This window comes from Fusarium keratoplasticum, chromosome 7, assembly GCF_025433545.1.
Source record: "Fusarium keratoplasticum isolate Fu6.1 chromosome 7, whole genome shotgun sequence".
Lineage (NCBI taxonomy): Eukaryota > Fungi > Ascomycota > Sordariomycetes > Hypocreales > Nectriaceae > Fusarium > Fusarium keratoplasticum.
In genome coordinates, this window is record NC_070535.1 from 1,019,553 (window position 1) to 1,033,152 (window position 13,600).

The window sequence follows — 13,600 nt, forward strand, 5'->3', positions numbered from 1 at the left end:
ACAGTCCAACTACTGGCCGTGTAACTTACACTCGGAATTCATGCCATCCTGGCACATCGAAGCAGGCCGTTTGTGGTTTCTGATCACTGAGGTCGAAGCCACCAAACCCATGATCTCGAAGATTGCGAAAAATGAGACGTTCTAGGTCACCTTGATTGCGGAGAGTCAAGATGTTATGATTCTTCGGGTCCAGGTAGGCAACACTGAGCGCTGACTGGATCTTGCCATCCAGCGTGCCCTTGAACTGGCAATGGAATAGTCGATAACGTGTTGCCATGATGTTCCAGAACACTCGTCGCCGACAGCGTGCGTGAAAGTATGGTGTGAAAGCATGTACAATGGGCAATTGCAGGTGAGACATGAGCTGGGGTATCTTCCAACGCGGTCCCGCGACGCGAGCGCTCTTATGGATGCCATTCCTCGCCTTGAACATGAAGGGGATTGTACTCCAGCTCCTGTTGCCGTGCTATGCGCAGGGGTTGTGTAAGCCAGCAACGCCCCAACGGCAGGGGATGTGGGAGGGGTGGGGCTATCTGTCTTGGAGGGGGTGTGTAATTCTGCCGGCTCCACTCCTCCATCGTTCCCGATTACCAGGGGGTGGGGGCTCCTCGATTTGACTTGGTCTAGTTCGTCGTCGCCTGTCTTCTCATGAGGAAACTCGATGCTTTTGCTGCCTATTGTACGTAGCCTGGTAGCCAATCCTGATCTCCCTCAGCACAAGGCGGACTGACGCTGCCGCAGTGAGGCTCAACCTGAAAGGCAACCGTGCGAACCAGTTTGGTGCCCAGAAGGAAGGCAGCGCGTACCTGCTGCCGGCCTTCATTAACCACCTCCCAGCTCTCTGCAGCGCCCAGGTTTCCTTCCACTGGCCCATTGTTCCACCTCATCTGCGCTACTCATTCTACCTTATCCCCGACCGTCACCGCAGCGCGATTTGTTCATCCTGAACATGGACAAAATCACAGACAAGTGGCAAGACTACCTTAAGGAACGATTTCCCCAGGGTGAAGGAGGGAAGCCAACTATTTTCAAATGCCCTGAATGCGGCGCCGAGTTGGAAGATGCCGAGGCCTGGCGACAGCATATCGCATCATACCACCAGCATCAGCAAAGCCAGTCAGCGAAGAAGATCAATGCCTTCAACCAGTCCGCTCAAGCGTATGCCCTTTTATTCCCCCGTTCTTGTCTCTATTGCCGTTTTCTCACTATTCTCTTGTAGGTCGATCGAGACCGATGCGGATCGAGATAACCGCAAGGGCCATGTGGGCGAAACCTCCGTGCCTAACAACATCGCCAAGTCTGACGACACTCGCGGAGCTAAGCACCAGTCTCCTCCACCGATCACAAGCTCTCATGCGCTAGCGAGTCCCTCAAACAACCGAAGTCAAGCTCACAACGACTCTGACCAAGAGAGGCCTCATCAAAACACGTCCAAACGGCGACTCCGGACGCCAGATGATGACCCACGCTCCAAGACCCCTTCAAATGAGGCTCAAGATACATCCAGACAAACCCAAGGGGCGACTGCAGCGCACCAGAGTTCGCCTCAGCCTAGACCAGACGAGGACAATACGTCCGTCATGATCCCCCAGCCAGAGACAAGGCCCATTTCTCAAGATCAATTAGTCGCGGAAGTCAAAGGTATATACGCCGGCCTTGTTATGGTTGAAACAAAATGCATAGAGGTCGACAATGCACAATCCTCCAACACCAAGTCTAAACTCAACAACGACCAGTGGCAAGCCCTGATCGCTCTGCACAGAACTTTGTTGCATGAGCATCACGACTTCTTCCTTGCCAGCCAGCACCCATCCGCTAGCCCTGCACTGCGACGACTGGCATCCAAATACGCTATGCCTGCCCGTATGTGGCGCCACGGCATCCATTCGTTTCTCGAACTCCTGAGATGTAGGCTGCCCGCGTCTTTGGAGCACATGCTTTCGTTTTTGTATCTGGCATACAGCATTGTCGCTCTCCTATACGAGACTGTGCCTGCCTTTGAGGATACTTGGATTGAGTGCTTGGGAGATTTGGGTCGATACAGAATGGCCATCGAGGACAACTGTATCCGGGACCGTGAGACCTGGACTGGCGTGAGTCGCCATTGGTACAGCAAGGCTTCTGATAAGTCTCCTACAACCGGACGGCTCTATCACCACCTTGCTATTCTTGCCAGGCCCAATGCCTTGCAGCAGCTTTCATACTATACAAAGTCGCTCTGTGTCTTGATCCCCTTTCCGAGCGCCCGGGAGAGCATCATGACCTTATTTGACCCAGTGTTGAGCAAGAACCCGAACCGCCTGGCGCCAATCGATGCAGCATTTGTGAGGACTCATGGTATTCTGTTCTCCGGCAAGTCCAAGGAGAGACTGCCAGAGTCGATGGACGAGTTCGTTGGGCAGCTGGATAGCTATATTGGACGCGTGACCAAGAGATGGCTGGAAGCAGGGTGAGTAGTATCATACCTTATTACCGTTTCAGAGAGCTTTTGCTAACTGGGCCAGATACTATATCGGTATTTCAATGGGCTGCTCTCTTCTTGGCTATGGTGCCGAGTCTAACGTGCTTATGCGGGCTATGTCACAAAAGCCTGAAGATAACGACGTTGCCATGGACGGAAGCTCTATCGTGGAGGCCAATCCGGATGAGCCGTTCAAGCAGGCCCTTGACTTCGCGGTCCGAATTATCGAGACGGTGATGCGACGATGGGGTGACCCCAACACGCTCCCATTCCTGCACACCGTGCTGGTATTCATGAACCATATGACACGATTCCCAGGGGCCATTTCTTACCTTGAAGGAGCATTCCCATGGAAGCTGACAGCCTTGATGCTCAACTCCCTTCTGGTATCATGCGAGGCCGGCTACGAAGTGCACTCCGATTTCCGACGTCCTGAAAGGGAGTTGCCGCGGCCTCTACCTGAGGACTTTGCCATGCGTGGGTTGATCTACTCAGAGGATTACTTCCCCAGCGATTGGTTCAAGAATAATAAAATTGACGAGGATGAGAAGTATTTTGAGCTGGGGTCGATGGTGGAGGAGCGAAAGGACCGCATCTTGACTCTGGGGTGCAAGATTGCCGCTTCAGGATCCTGGCTCATTTGGAAGCCAGAGACACGCCAATTCTCGGTGCCGGCCAAGTACGATGTGGAGCTAGAGGATGTCCTAGTTTGAATTCTCATTGGTTACCTGGAAGAGAGAAAGACAGCTATGTGTTTGGGAGGTTGACACTGCTTATTGACATGCTCGTCGCGTGGCTGCAATTGCACTATTCCTCCTAGCACTATTGTGGCGACTAAAGATATGGTGCACCATACAATCCCCTTCTAGTGTAAGCACCTGTCAAGGGAGTCTTGATGATGTCCCCAGACGGCAACAGTTCCACCAGTGACAATCACATTGGGTGGGGTCGGTAGTTGGTTGCTGATGGTGCTGATTTGCACTGTCGCGAGACTGATGGAAGCTGTCGTTTTCGTGTGCCGCAATGCGATCGAGGGCGCGTTTAGTCGAAGCAAGAACCTGGCGCGCAAGGTTAATTAATATTTCGGTTTCCTTTGCGAGGTCATACTTACCTTATCGCCTCTTCATGTACGCTCTTAAGAAAGCAAAAGCCAGCTTGCTCGCCAAATCGCGCGAGACCGACTCGAGAAACCCCAAGCTTTCGGCGACTTGGAATTTCCGGGGTCGGAGAATTAGCCACAACTTGCAAGCCACAAGCCACAATTATTGGCTAAGACACCACGTGATCCACCATTAACCACTCTGGAAGCGTGGCCATGTACCCGTGCGCTACGCTTCCAACCGTTGGAGCTCCTTGCTTCCGAAATGACCTGACAGAGGGAAAAGCCATGCAGGTCAACGGGCAGACCCGGCGCCGTGCAGCGGGTAGCCATGCTTAGCAGCTTTATCCAAGCAATGATCGGAGGGTTGGCGTCAAAACCCTTCCAATCTACCGTGAACTGTGCTTGTGCTTGGCAACAAGGATGAGGGGAGCGATCTCGACAATGAGGAGGGTACTCTGCCACAGGTACTCCATAACTGTCACGGCCGTTTTGGTGCCAGTTAAGCGCTGTGCATAGGGAAGCTGCTGTGTGCAAGATTGCTTGCCGCGCTAGAGCTCTGCGAAGGGTGCTGACCACCCGAGGCGACGATGTGAAACGTAGCCGTCTTAATTTTAGCAGACGATTCCCACACACGGCGATCACGAAATAATAAACGGCTTCCTTGGTTCAGCTCTTTATTTTAGGATCGTTATTTAAAATTGGCCATATGCGCCGCTTGCAAAGGTCAACTCCCACGCTCAATCAAAATGGATGACAAGCACCGTCCTGAAGATATTCACGTGACAGGCTCGCCGGCCCCTGGGACTGGAGCCCAGCACGCCGAGCGACTGACCCCGTACAACGCCATGATTGTCCAAGCACACGAGGTTCCCAGCGCTTACTGCGTCCTTGCTGCAGTCGCGAACTGGCTCTTCCTTGCTGGCTTTGTCGTCTTCCCTGGCACCTTCACGACGATAAGCCAAGCCACTGCACTGGGCGATTCCCAGGCCGGTCGCGTAGTGCAGCATGCCGTCCAGAACACGCCACTCCTCGTGGTCGGCAGCCTCTGCTGCTTCACTGGTGGCGTCGGGATGGGATGGGTTGGTTGGTCTCAGAAGCATAACTATATTTGGCTTTCTGATCGGATCTTTTTGTCGGTATTCCCGAACATTAGTGGTTCACTTTCTAACAGCACCTCTACAACAGACCCAGTCTCCTTAATTCGGTGGTCGCCCTCCTCATGAGTCTCATCAATGTCTATACAGCACAGGAAGGAAGCTGGTCTGTGACGGCGATCGTGACCACCTGTATTGTCGGAACATGGGCTTTGACTATGGCACTGTTGTTCGCTTTTAATGAGCTGTGGCTCCTTAAGAGCTTGAGGCAAATGTCTTGATAGCAATCTAACCGTTTATCCTCTAATGCATCCTTCAAGTTGCCAACCGAAACTTCAAACACAAATGATACTGAGAATGCCATGATACTCGCGCCCAACCATGCATACCATTGATACATACTGATCAAAACACAGCCCCCCTTCGCTTTATCTGGCACTGGTTAGTAAGGGACATCTTAATAATAAAGGGCATTACTAGCGGACTGAAGATATTACTTGATCGGACTGTAGACCATCCTCATCAGCCTGTGGCTGGTTTGCCGCAAGTCGGACATTGTAGGTCCTTGAAGCCTTGGCCCCCACAAGTTTCGCATCCGGCCATCGGTTTGACAAGCTTGATGTGCGGAAAGTAAATGGAGACTCAAAGTATAACAAGGAGGTCTGACCGAAGGGTACACGAAGGAAAGAGATTTGACTGCCAAATTGTCATTTGGGAACTGCGAGGCATTTAAGGCCGAATGAGCATCACCTTGTCACGCCTAACAAAGTGCGTCATATGACCAGTCATGTGCCCCTCAAGCTAGAGAGCGTTGGTTGGCTGCTTGGCTTGCCTGGGTCAGATGATTCGGATTAACCTTTCGGGCATCAGGCACGACAACTCGCCCCGCCAGCCTTCCTCACGACACGCCAATATGAACGAGATCTACCAGGAGCGTGAATGCACTTGCTTAGCTCGCTTTCGGTCAGACGATGACTTAAATGACCATATTGAGGAATATCGAGTCAGTCCCTCTCCGCTTCTTGTGAACAAGACTAACCTCTCTTTAGTCTCGAGAACGCTATCACTTCATCGAGGCCGAACGATGTCGAACCCACGCGAGAGCCAGTGACGATGATGATCAAGGAGTTCCCGGAAATGGGCCATACAACAAGGGTGGCGAGTCGGCGTTCGAAACTTTGATACACCCTCGAAAATCGCGTGTTTGTCCTCATCCGTTATGTCACAGACAACCACCCTATGGATCGAGGCTATCACTTCGTCGGCACTTTCTATGCCGTATGTTCTGTTCTTCCCTCAGCATGTGGGTAGCCGTTAATGTCAAAATACAGATGTAGAGATCGATGAAGTGTGCGTGGGTTGTCGCGAGAGTTTCACACTGGCGAATCAGTTTGTGAGACATATAGAACTGCGCAACGACGAACAACACAACAATCTATGCAAGAGAAAGGCCACATATATAAGGGACACGTGTCAAGACTTGCGCGACTTGGCTGACAAAGACCTAGAGGCTTGGGAGAAAGGATCGAAGAGGCCGTTGGCCAGCTTAGGACCACGACCTTCACGGCGTCCCAAGTTGGACCGCCCTGATGTAACACACAGCTTCCCCATTCAAAACGCCAATGGTATTCACCCTCTCCATATCTTGGCCCAGCTGACTCCAGAACACAGGCGCGCCCTACCATGCACAGCTGGATACGTCGTTGATGTCGATCTCCGATGGCCTCGTGGATTCTACCATTCCACAAATTCCCTGCGACTCTATGGATGGGACGACTGGTGCTCTAGCTCCGATCTTCCTGGCTGTGAATTATCCGCAATTCAACGGTGGAGACCAAGGCAGCGAAACTGTAGCTTATCAGGAATAGTGATAACTATATGCTTGGGCTCTAGGAAACATTTCCAAACGCAAAGTTGACTCCAATCTTTTCACTCTCCATCTCTGCGACCTTTTCTTTCAGTCCTGGAAGGTTTGGAAGAACCATTTTTGGCAACCCGGTGACTAGATCCTCAATCATGAATGTAACAGTGATTGCGTAACCTGCTCGGGTTTCGCGGCCAAGTCGGGCGTCAAGAATCACTCTTTAAGATGTTAAAACCCGCAACTATAGGATGGTATGAAAACTTACAAGCCGCCAGCACTAAAGTTCCCGTCATGAACTTTACAGCCTTCCTGCTGAAGCGCGGCTGGGGATAGTTCGTGCGTGGATCTCGGCCCATTTTCAGTAGGCAATGACTTTAGGTGAGAAGAGGCATAGTAGTCCACACGGGACCCTTTCGCTAACAGCTGGACCATAAGGACGCGACGGCCAGCGTCTCTACCACCGGCCAGGAAGCACTCGATATGGCCTGGCAATGCCCCCCATCTCAGGCAATGAGCCAGAATGCATCTTTTATCCTCGAAGAACCATTCCACTATGGATCGTATGTCCTGAATCAAGTTAGCTAATCGCCGTAGAAAACTGCATTTCACTTACGGGATTGCCAAGGACGCGCTGTTGTAAAAAGTCCAAGCCATCCTTCGTGAAGAAAGGGAACCCTTTCTGCTCGAACTCCCAGATATGCTGTCCCACCTTCAGATCTCTCAGATCAACAAAGCCCTCGTCGCGGAGGGCTTTCTTAGCGGTATCCAGCGAAAAGGGGATTGATGCCATAAGCTTGCACTGTTGCTGCCCGTTCAAAATGCATTCGGCCTGATGTCAAAGGTGATTTTTTACAATCCCCTCACCAGCCTGACCCCGTTCGGGAGCCTAAAGTGAGCACAATGCGGGTGGGGCCAATACACGTGACATACGTTAAATCAATGGCCCAATGGTTCATTGAGACGATGGTGCCAGGGATCACCGATCCCAGATGCAACTGGGCGAATGTTGACAAACAGTCACCTGCGTCCAGCTTCAGGAAAGGAAGCAAGGCTTCGTAGGATGTCTGAAGACAGCTGGCCCTATAGGATGAATATTATTAATTGAGACTAGGAAAGCTCTCTGAATGTTTTAGCTGGAACCTCACCTTCGAATATCGGCCAAACCAGGCGTGGCAGTTGATGGTACATCATTTCAGCTTCAAACGCCAGCGGAGACATGTGATACCTACCTAGCAGGCATCACAATTCTGTGATAGGGATCCACTGCAACTAGCAGGCATCACAGTTCTGTGATAGGGATCCACTGCAACTAGCAGGCATCACAATTCTGTGATAGGGATCCACTGCAACTAGCAGGCATCACAGTTCTGTGATAGGGATCCACTGCAACTAGCAGGCATCACAATTCTGTGATAGGGATCCACTGCAACTAGCAGGCATCACAATTCTGTGATAGGGATCCACTGAAAAAAAACCCAGCAGGCATCACAGTTCTGTGATAGGGATCCACTGCATGACTATCCTTTGCCCAGTCAGACCAATAGAGTCAAAAGATGGCCTCAGCCAACCCCTGTATACTTTGAGCGAATGCGGCATGCTAGACACTTCAGACAACGACAACCAGTCACAACTATAAGGCTATGTCTCCGCACTTATCGAGTTCAGAGACCTGTTATGTGGCCAGGGTGGTGATCTCAAGGGAGGAGAGCTCTGAGGCTTGAGAAGTGCAGCGGGGATTGCTTCCGATGGTGTTGAGAACCCATGGCTCTCATCGGGGCCAGTTATGGAGGCCAAGCACCAGCAGGCTGGCGAACAGAGGGAGAACAGAGAAAACAAGAGTGTTTCTTGAAATATAAAATGTCGCTATTGCTTTCACCAGATCGAATCAGAGTGAAGACCAAAGCCTCGACTAATATCCTCCCGAGGAATCAAAGCAACATGCCAGGCACGTCAGACAACTCCAAGCATGAGCCACAGCAAGGTGGAAGCACCTCAGACAAAGCGTCGTCCGGTGATGGTTCCTCAGGTGAAAGACTTTTACTCCTTGCGCTTTGTTTTGTCTGACCTCTGAAGGAAACGACCAGTCTTCTCAAGTAGAAGATCACCCTGTTGACACGGAACATGGAGGCGAACCGATTTCGTTTGATAAACAGCAACGAGATGAGATGGAGGGAGAAGATGGCGAGCGCGAGATCAATCCCAGTCAGTAAGGGAAGCTTATCGAGATATAATAGACCACGTTTGGTACTGACAGCGTTGTGCCTGGTCCAAGAAGCAACCCAGAGCCATTGCACCACACAATATCCTCCTGAACATCTCCGTAGCTCAGTGTTATCGTGACTCGCTCAATAGTTAGGATAGTAGGTATGATAACGCAGACCCATCCGTTAGGGATTCTCGTTGCACCAGAGTCATGTCGAAAGTAGAACTGATTCCCATGAACAATCCCTGGGCTAAGAATACCCAGTTGTACCTCCTTGGTCAGCGTTCGTCTTTGCTGGTCGAGGGTTAACTTACTAATTCATCGTAGATGTGCTTCGCAACGATGCTGTGGCACGAGGACCAGCCAAATCTAAAAACAACTGCATTGCGCAAGTCCTGACGCACACAGTCGTCCTGTATCTTGCCTGCTGAGGCTGCCTCTTGCTGGATAGTCTCCGGGATGCGAAACACCTTGTAGCCATCAATGCGGTCAGAAATGGGAAACATTACTTCAGTGTCCAAGCATGTTGTTGAATTAGCATCGTCCTTATCAACCCAGATATCCCGGGCCATATCATAGACGCGCTTCCTTGGTGTATGAGGAGACGGGAGGGCGTGGGGCACTGGCTTCTTGCTTTCCAGCACCGAGGTGAACATGAGTAACTCAGCCTTTGGGAGACACCTGATGTTCAGGGCCTCGCAGACCATTTCATACTTATCCCAATATTCAGGGCGTCGGGATATAACGAGAAATGGGGGATACAGTGCCAGAGAGGCGTGCTCCTCGGGAACGATGTTGATCTGAGGAAAGCACGACTTGAACTCGGCCGGTTCCTGTCTATAGTATCCCAGATCCGAGAGGCTCAGCGAAGCTGCTGTTGTCAGCCTTGTTTCAGTAGATGCCGGTTTCGCTCACCAAAGAGTAGAACACCCTCAAAGGCAAGATGTCTAAGTGTCGGGTATAGCTCATCCATTAAACCAATTACGCTACGCGCCAAATGCATGTAGTTGTCGATAGTCAGCTCTTTGACTTCTCTGCCAAAGCGAGCCCGATAGTTGCTGTAAGCTGTCTCCTTATCTCCGCAATGGTGATCCACGCAACAAACTGCTAAGCAAACGAATCTTCTTAGATGCCGAGGCAGCAACCCATCATCAACGTCCTGCACAAGGGAAGATACTGTTCTGTAAACATCTTCAGGAGTCTCGAAGTGATGTTTCTGTCGAGCCTTTTGCCATTCGTCCTTGTTCTTAGGCATGCGCTCATTGAGTTTCCTCGATGCCGCTTGCCGTGGATCCTGGGGCGGCGGGGGCGGCGGGGGCGACGGCTGCCAGTCCGACTGGGCGACGCTGAGCTGAAATTGGACGTATGAACCCTGGTCCGGGCCGGGTGTTGGAAGTCTTCTACTCATCGTTCGCTCTGGTGGGAGTACGGATGAGGTCGAGGTGATGGAAAAAAACAACGCGTGCCTCGCGCGGCGTCACGGGTGGAGACGAACAACGGCCAAGCATTGATAAGCAAGATTTCCGGGGCGCTTTACCCAAATGGGACCACAAGGAAACTGTGGTCCAAATACAGAATAGTGTCTCCATCTGCCACGCATTCCGATGCGATGCAAGGGGGGTGGCGTGTGCTTAATCCCAGCTACGACGATCAAGCATGTTGGTAGTCACCCACCAACTCAAACCGTCGAGGGACCCATGGCGATGCATCACAAGTTCATGTTATCAAAAGAAAGCACGCCAGACCATCCTTGCGTAACCTGCACTGCAAATCTACTTAAGTGAAAGTGCAAGCCCACAAGGCAACAGCATGCACACCGACCTGGTTCGCCCAAGCCCTCTTGTTCACTCTCTTTCACCGCCCTCACTCCATGTACGTGTGCGACATTGGCCACAGCACGTACAACTTTGGCCGCGGCGCGTACGACACAACTGGCGTTCCAAAGCCTCCACCAAGACCCAAGCCTTATTAGGGATGATGTCACCGCTATTGTATGCTACCATTGTTCTGTCTGTCCTGGAGTTCGTCACGTTGGTGCTTTGCATCCTGCTGGCTCGGCGCCTACGGCAACAGGGGAGTCGGATCGATTCAATTGCGGTGGAAAGAGAGAATTATGAACTGGATGAAGGTAATACGCATATGATCCTGCACGAATAAAGCTAACAGCAACCAGCTACAAGCACTAAAAGTGAAAGCAATCTGCTCTCCCGCCCCATATTGCCAGACTTGGGGAACCTAGGACACCTGTCCCGGTTTCTACGGCGCATCGGGCCGCAACGACTCAGGCACTTCCATATCGCCTTGATGGCCAGTGAGGCCTGGCTTTCGGATATGAACTTTTACCCTGGCAATATTCATATTGTCGTGGATGGAGAAGGTTATGAGTACTCGCTCCATGTGAACTGTTGGGTTAATATTGAGGATAAGAGTGGGAAGTTGGTACCACTTACACCAGAGGTGTGCGGGGATAAGAATGAACGGCGAGTTTGGGCGGTGATGCCTTTCCAAGATAAACCTATCGCGCGTATCCACGGGATGGTCATTGTTAACGGGGCGCCGCTAGAACATGATATGTTGAGCTTATTCAATAAGCTACCAATCTCCATGGCCACTTGCTCAGGCTCGCAGCGGGGGTGGGTTAGCGTCCGGATGGATATTCAGAGGGAAAGGAAGAAGAAGATAGCGGCATACTTTTCGAGGTCCATGTGGCTCAGAAAAGGGTCAGAGCCGCCCCGAAGCGATGGCAACATTTCATGACGAGACATGCACACGCGGAGGCAAAGGCAGAGACTCGTATGTTAGGATATTTATTTACGGGCTTGGGTAACAAATTGACTTCTCTTTTTGCATTTAATGGGTTTTTCAGATTTACAAAGGATGCCTCCCGCCTCTTCTTCGTGCCTTGGTTAATCCAGTGTTGGCGTGTTGTTTGCTGGAAAAGTCCAGTCACTTAGAAAGAGTTTGCCCCGAATCAATGCCAACTGTCTCATGACTGGCATATGCGGAGAAAAAGAAGAGTAGCAGTATGTTAGGATATGAATTAGACTCGAGTGAAAAATCTACCTTCGTCTTATATCAAATGGGCTTTGAAACCAAAGAGATGCTCTCCACCACACAGGCCCACAAACCATTCTTCGAATTAGAGTAAGAGGTACAGTCTAATGAAAACAATCAAGCGTTGGTTATAACCGCCAACTAAGATTCTAAAACAATAAATCAGAACCCTCCATCTAAGGATCCAGCAGAACATGATCTTCTTCCATCCCCATGTCCGAGTCGGAATCGAAATCGTGTCGAGTGTCGTTGGTGGCAGGCCATCTTGCCATGTTCTGGCGAGGACGGAGAAGGGTACGGATCGGATGTTTCTATGTGAGATGTTTAATGAAGGATGGGCCTCTATCAAAGGCGTTCTTGGTCGTAGGGGCCGATATCGAGTCTCTGCGCCCATCTCATTGTTTTCGCGGCGAGGCTCTCTGACAATATGTCGTCCACGGCGAACCATGATGTAGTCCCGAATAACACGGCGGGGTCGACCGACAGACTTGGGGCCAGGTACGGAGCGCGGCGAGGGCAACGAGAAGAGGAGGGCTAAGAGAAGGCCATAGAAGAGGAGGAGGCCTAAGAGAAGGCTATAGAAGAGGAGGAGGCCTAAGAGAAGGCCATAGAAGAGAAGATGGAAAAGCTTCATTCTAGCAACAAGACTCTAGTGTTTGAGAACCGAGCTGAATGGCGTGGGACGGTTGAGATTACAGAGATAAAACGATTGGAGTTTTTCATATCGGGGGGCCTCAGGTATATGTGACAGCCGCTCGTTGCCAACGGAGCAACTCGTCTCCATGCCCAGCTCCCTGGACCAATAATCATCTCGCCACCAATTCACGTTCCAGACCCAGCAGAAGGAAGTCCCTCGGGTCAGAGGACTCGGCAACCCGAGGAGAGGCTCGGGGGTGTTGAGAAAACAGCGCTAAGGTAGGTAGAGGCACGCCCCCCTCAATGGCCAGAGTCCATGCGCGCCGATTGCCTTCACGCTAGGGCCCCTTGTCCTCCCCGGGGCGACCCTGTTGGTGATTGTCGTCGTGAGCCGCACAGTTCAGCAAGTCGTTCCTCCAATTAGGACCAAGGGGGCAGTCTGATGAAAATACCTGCTCCACACGCATGAATCCAGTGAGGTCAAGGATAGACGGCAAAGAGTTCTCGGAGAATGAAAATGAGTGTGAGATTCTTATCTATAGAGAACGCAAACGAGCGACGGGATCCAAGTTAAGGGTCTGCGCGCAAAAACGAAGGTCCATACATCCATCCTTCCCAGCCCCATCCTTGAGCCTCGTGTGGTCGAGCTATTGCTATAGAGAAGGAAGTTTAAAAGATAAAAGAGCGAAATAACCCTGAGCAGCGCCCTCTGTCACGAAAGAGCCAAGGGTTTCCATCTAGTGTCCCGGCCCGTCCTGTGCTTTAGCCTTATTTGTTCGAGGGTCGTCAGGGCCAAGTATGAAGACGGCTCCCGTGTTCCCTTCCAAGAGCTGAGGGTTGATACTGAGTGGCGAGCCGGCAGATGAGGGAGCGTGGTTTCCATTTGAGAGTTCGGCACGGTTGAGTTGGGAGGAGCGCAGGATCTGACCCTTAGCAACGGGAGCGAAGTCAGTGTCGCTCGAGATAAGGCCGCTTTCCGATGTCTTCTGGAGGTGGTTCTTTATGCGTTGTTCGACGTAAGAGGCCATAGGAAAAGCGGTAGGGAGTGAGGGCATAGCTGGAGATCTGACTACCCGGTGACAGGATCTCGCTGAGGTTAACAGATGACAAGACTCAGAAAGAGACACATGAGGTTTAGAAAACTCAACTCGCTTGGGGGCGGCCTGTATATGTGACAGGGCCTGTT

General features: G+C 51.5%; 5 protein-coding genes across 5 annotated transcripts; 3 read left to right on the forward strand and 2 right to left on the reverse strand.

The window, feature by feature from the left end:
- Window positions 1-949: 949 nt before the first annotated feature.
- On the forward strand, window positions 950-3,174 carry NCS57_00948700 (EST1-DNA-bind domain-containing protein; the record flags this gene model as incomplete). The annotated part of the gene is made up of 3 exons (XM_053059260.1): window positions 950-1,158; window positions 1,220-2,449; window positions 2,505-3,174. The coding sequence occupies 3 exons, from the start codon at window positions 950-952 to the stop codon at window positions 3,172-3,174; spliced, it is 2,109 nt and encodes a 702-aa protein (XP_052911331.1).
- Window positions 3,175-4,309: 1,135 nt separating this feature from the next.
- On the forward strand, window positions 4,310-4,938 carry NCS57_00948800 (uncharacterized protein; the record flags this gene model as incomplete). Its single annotated transcript, XM_053059261.1, has 2 exons — window positions 4,310-4,695; window positions 4,749-4,938. The coding sequence occupies 2 exons, from the start codon at window positions 4,310-4,312 to the stop codon at window positions 4,936-4,938; spliced, it is 576 nt and encodes a 191-aa protein (XP_052911332.1).
- A 598-nt stretch (window positions 4,939-5,536) lies between these two features.
- On the forward strand, window positions 5,537-6,525 carry NCS57_00948900 (C2H2-type domain-containing protein; the record flags this gene model as incomplete). Its single annotated transcript, XM_053059262.1, has 4 exons — window positions 5,537-5,660; window positions 5,707-5,935; window positions 5,989-6,282; window positions 6,329-6,525. The coding sequence occupies exons 1-4, from the start codon at window positions 5,571-5,573 to the stop codon at window positions 6,523-6,525; spliced, it is 810 nt and encodes a 269-aa protein (XP_052911333.1). The 5' UTR covers window positions 5,537-5,570.
- Window positions 6,526-6,546: 21 nt separating this feature from the next.
- On the reverse strand, window positions 6,547-7,311 carry NCS57_00949000 (uncharacterized protein; the record flags this gene model as incomplete). Its single annotated transcript, XM_053059263.1, has 3 exons — window positions 6,547-6,739; window positions 6,787-7,088; window positions 7,135-7,311. 3 exons carry the CDS (start codon window positions 7,309-7,311, stop codon window positions 6,547-6,549), a joined length of 672 nt encoding a protein of 223 aa, XP_052911334.1.
- A 1,413-nt stretch (window positions 7,312-8,724) lies between these two features.
- Window positions 8,725-10,171, reverse strand: NCS57_00949100 (uncharacterized protein; the record flags this gene model as incomplete). Its single annotated transcript, XM_053059264.1, has 3 exons — window positions 9,640-10,171; window positions 9,039-9,595; window positions 8,725-8,997 (listed from the first exon to the last, which is right to left on the reverse strand). Exons 1-3 carry the CDS (start codon window positions 10,130-10,132, stop codon window positions 8,725-8,727), a joined length of 1,323 nt encoding a protein of 440 aa, XP_052911335.1. The 5' UTR covers window positions 10,133-10,171.
- Between the last annotated feature and the right edge of the window lie 3,429 nt (window positions 10,172-13,600).